This window comes from Phallusia mammillata, chromosome 7, assembly GCF_965637545.1.
Source record: "Phallusia mammillata chromosome 7, kaPhaMamm4.hap1.1, whole genome shotgun sequence".
NCBI lineage: Eukaryota > Metazoa > Chordata > Ascidiacea > Phlebobranchia > Ascidiidae > Phallusia > Phallusia mammillata.
This window is the reverse complement of record NC_137258.1, coordinates 4,498,823-4,502,287: the sequence shown is the minus strand read 5'-3', so window position 1 is coordinate 4,502,287 and position 3,465 is coordinate 4,498,823. Positions and strand designations below refer to the sequence as shown.

General features: G+C 40.5%; 2 protein-coding genes across 2 annotated transcripts in view; one reads left to right on the top strand and one right to left on the bottom strand.

Moving 5' to 3' along the window:
• Positions 1-255: 255 nt before the first annotated feature.
• On the bottom strand, positions 256-2,674 carry LOC145237756 (uncharacterized). The gene is made up of 4 exons (XM_080100735.1): positions 2,413-2,674; positions 1,117-1,218; positions 741-869; positions 256-517 (listed from the first exon to the last, which is right to left on the bottom strand). The coding sequence occupies exons 1-4, from the start codon at positions 2,672-2,674 to the stop codon at positions 393-395; spliced, it is 618 nt and encodes a 205-aa protein (XP_079956861.1). The 3' UTR covers positions 256-392.
• The window catches only part of LOC145237755 (uncharacterized), a 2,788-nt gene continuing 1,869 nt past the window's right edge, over positions 2,547-3,465 (top strand). Inside the window, exon 1 of the mRNA XM_080100734.1 lies at positions 2,547-3,460. Within this exon, the coding sequence (XP_079956860.1) occupies positions 2,782-3,460 (679 nt within the window). The 5' untranslated portion in view covers positions 2,547-2,781. The remainder of the gene's footprint in view (positions 3,461-3,465) is intronic.

The following is a 3,465-nucleotide window of genomic DNA, read 5'->3' as shown; positions in this document are numbered from 1 at the left end:
CTACATGTCGACAGCCTGGTTATACACAGAGAATTATTAAGACAAAATTAGTGTGACCAGGTGATATATACTTGTTTGCAAAAGTCTGCTTTTGTTGCTTCTTTTGTGTCAAAGCAGATTTGCAAAACTGTAAAGTTGCAAAACTGTAAAAACGTCGGTTTTGCACTTTTGTCTTTACTAACCTAAACAACTTTTCGCCATCACGTTTTAGATCGCCTTCCGAACAAACAATGAAAAATAATTTATTGCCGGGACACGTATAAAACTTATACGAATTACCGAGATACAGTTTTGAAATTCATCACTTTTACGTGCTGTTAGATTAGCTGAAAAACAAGTTATACTTTTTTACAAGGAGTTTGGACAGTCTATTTTGTGGATCCACTATGCATTTATTTGTAACTATTAACATTGCCCGCATTCAGGTTAAACACTCCTCCTTTAACCTCTCCTCCAATAAATGTATTAACTACTGTTTTCTTTCCGGCTCTGCTGCCAACTTTATTTGGAGCATCTCCTAAAAGAAACAGCATTTATGGGTTTAGTACAAACATTCACAGAGTGAAAGTCTCATTCTTCTAAAAGTACGTTTGTGGCAAAAAACAAATATTATAATAATCAATTGCTTGAAATTCACAAAAAGCAATTTGCAAACTTTTCAAATTTATCAGCAAGCAGTGACCCATTGTCACAATTGTATTGTTAGGAGAATTTTGTGGCTAAAGTTGCAAATAACTTACCACTTTTGTATGTATTGACGTCTCCTGCGTTTCCATGAAACGTGACATTTTCCATGTTTGAATTTTCCAAACGATTTTCCATTTTTTTGGCCCCATCAAATGCAGCGTTTGATTGTGAACTGCTTTGGCCTAAAAAGACAGAGATTTCAGACAATCTTCATAATTACAACGTTCGATAATGTTATTCTTGACAAGCCATAGGTCACTGTAAAAAAGGTTGCAAGTTGCCCCAGTCAATCGCATAAAACTATACCTCTGCAGTATGTCAACTGCAAACTGTTACTCACATCAGTATGTGTGAATTTGTCATTTTGCTCACCCACAAAAAGCTAAAGAAAAATAAAAACTAAAAGTTAAGGCAAAAGTCAAAACGTACCTGTGGTATAATCGTTTACGCTTCCTGCATTTGCGTTTAGGGTTGTATCGGTGAACGGTCTGTCTTTAAATTTATTTTGTACTGTGAGCTCATCCATTTGACCTAATGATGAGAATAATGAATGCACCAGTTAAATAAAAGTCTACGCGGATCAATAGTTTAAGTTTAAGTTTGCCCTACTATAGCAACGATATTATTTTATTTGAGTATTTGAAAAGCATATTACTTGAATTAAAATAATGGGAACAAAATTGGGAAGCATATGTATGTTTGTTATTGCTCGCTTCGCCAGTGAAAAAAGTATTGTTGCATTAAATTGAATCTAAGACCGCGTTACCTTGATTTTTAAAACAGCTTCAAGAAGTTTTTAATTAAAAATGTAAAAAACTACAGAACAACAAAACGAAACTTATTGAGGCATTTGATACGCAGTTTCGTGTATGTACTTTTACAACATAAATTCATGTTGACACAACTTTCGCAAAGTATTATCCAGAGTTGTAAATGTGCCTGAAATTCGTGCCCGAAACGGAAAGTACAAACACGAACCGTTTTTGAAAAGTCCGTTACGACCCAAAAGTTGGATTGACAAGCCTATACATTGAAGCCCCAGGAAAGACCAAAACAACACAACAGACAATTGGTCTTAAACCAGGCGTTTTAGGGCTGTTTGACGTTAGGTCAGGTCCAGCAACTGGCTACCTAGCTAGGTAAATATATGCAAAAAAATACTGACACAGAGTGCAAATGCTTAGTGACCTTCAGTAAGTCTGGCGTAGTGTGATAACATATGAGTGTGCCGTGATTGTTGGTCTGCATAGACGCTTAAGGGCTGATGCAAGTTATGAATTTATGTTCATCTTAAAGTCCGTATGTTCAGTGCTTAATATCGCCCGCGTTCAGGTTAAACCTTAAATATATAAGCTATTACTGCCAGGCATAGTATCAAGTTTAAAGAGCTCTTCTGGCAAATGTGATTTTATTCCGACGTTTCGACGTCCTATACAGGTCGTCTTCATCAGGGTAAATAACACTGAATGCGACTAGTACAGTGCACGATAAACAAAGGAAAAAAGAATAGAACGCAAGCACGTAACAACGCAACGAAAACACCGCGCGATAACAAATGATTGGCCCTCTAATCTTTAAGCAGGTGCCTGTAGCACACTGGCAGCATCACGTCTGTTTTGATGTTCATTGTGTTGACCCGTTGGTGAATATTCCATGACTCAAGAAATAGTCTTTTCCTGTAGTCAGGCTCCCGGGCCACAACAGATGCCGCATTGAAATCAATACGGTGGCCTTGTGATACCGCGTGATTGGACAGGGCTGACTTCTTTTCGTCGCTGTTGTCAACATCCCGTTGATGTTCTTTTCGGCGGGTGTTGAGTGACCTTCCAGTCTCCCCGATATATATTAACGGACACTCGGCGCAAGGAATAGAATATACAACACCACGTTGTTCAAGGGTGTCGATTGGATCTTTCGGGTGACTCAGTAGCTTGCGGAGAGTATTGGCAGGTTGAACGCCAACCGCTACGCCGAAGTCACGCAACATACGCCGTAGAATATCCGTCAATTTCGGTATGTACGGAAGTGTCACAAAACCCTCTGGTGTCGTATGACGTCGTGTCACTTTTTACAAGTGTTCCTGTGGAATTGGCGATGGACATCGCGTCATCCAGGATTTTAAACGACTATAGCCTTAAAGACAGAACACCATGGGTCCCGTTGGATATTGTGGACGGTTTGCGGATTTGCTTGGAGCAATCCTTTTTAACATTCAGGGGAAGCTTTTACCAACAGGTTCAAGGCACAGCGATGGGTTCCCCGGTCTCCGTGGTTGTCGCAAACATGACAATGGAAGCGCTTGAGGAAAACGCCTTATCAACATTTGCCAACCCACCAAGATTCTGGCGGCGATATGTTGACGACATTTTTTGTGTCATTGCTAAGAACAAGGTTGAGGCATTTTTACAGCATCTCAACGAGGCGCAACCAGGCATTCAGTTTACCATGGAACTCCAATCGGTAAACTGTCTTCCATTTTTAGACGTTCAAGTCACAAGAACCGATGACGGCGTCTTGTACTCGAGAGTGTACCACAAGCCAACGAGTACCGGCAGGTATCTTAATTTTCGATCTCATCACCCCACATACCAGAAAAGAGGGGTGGTTCGTTCCCTAAAAGATCAGGCACGACGCTTGTGCACTCATAGCGACGACTGCGAGGCGGAACTGGCTAAGGTTCGCAAAGCCTTGAAATACAACGGCTACCCCAACTGGATTCTCCGTGATGGACGGGCAACGTGTCCCAAACAGGTGACCCATCCAAAAACAGAGGGTTTT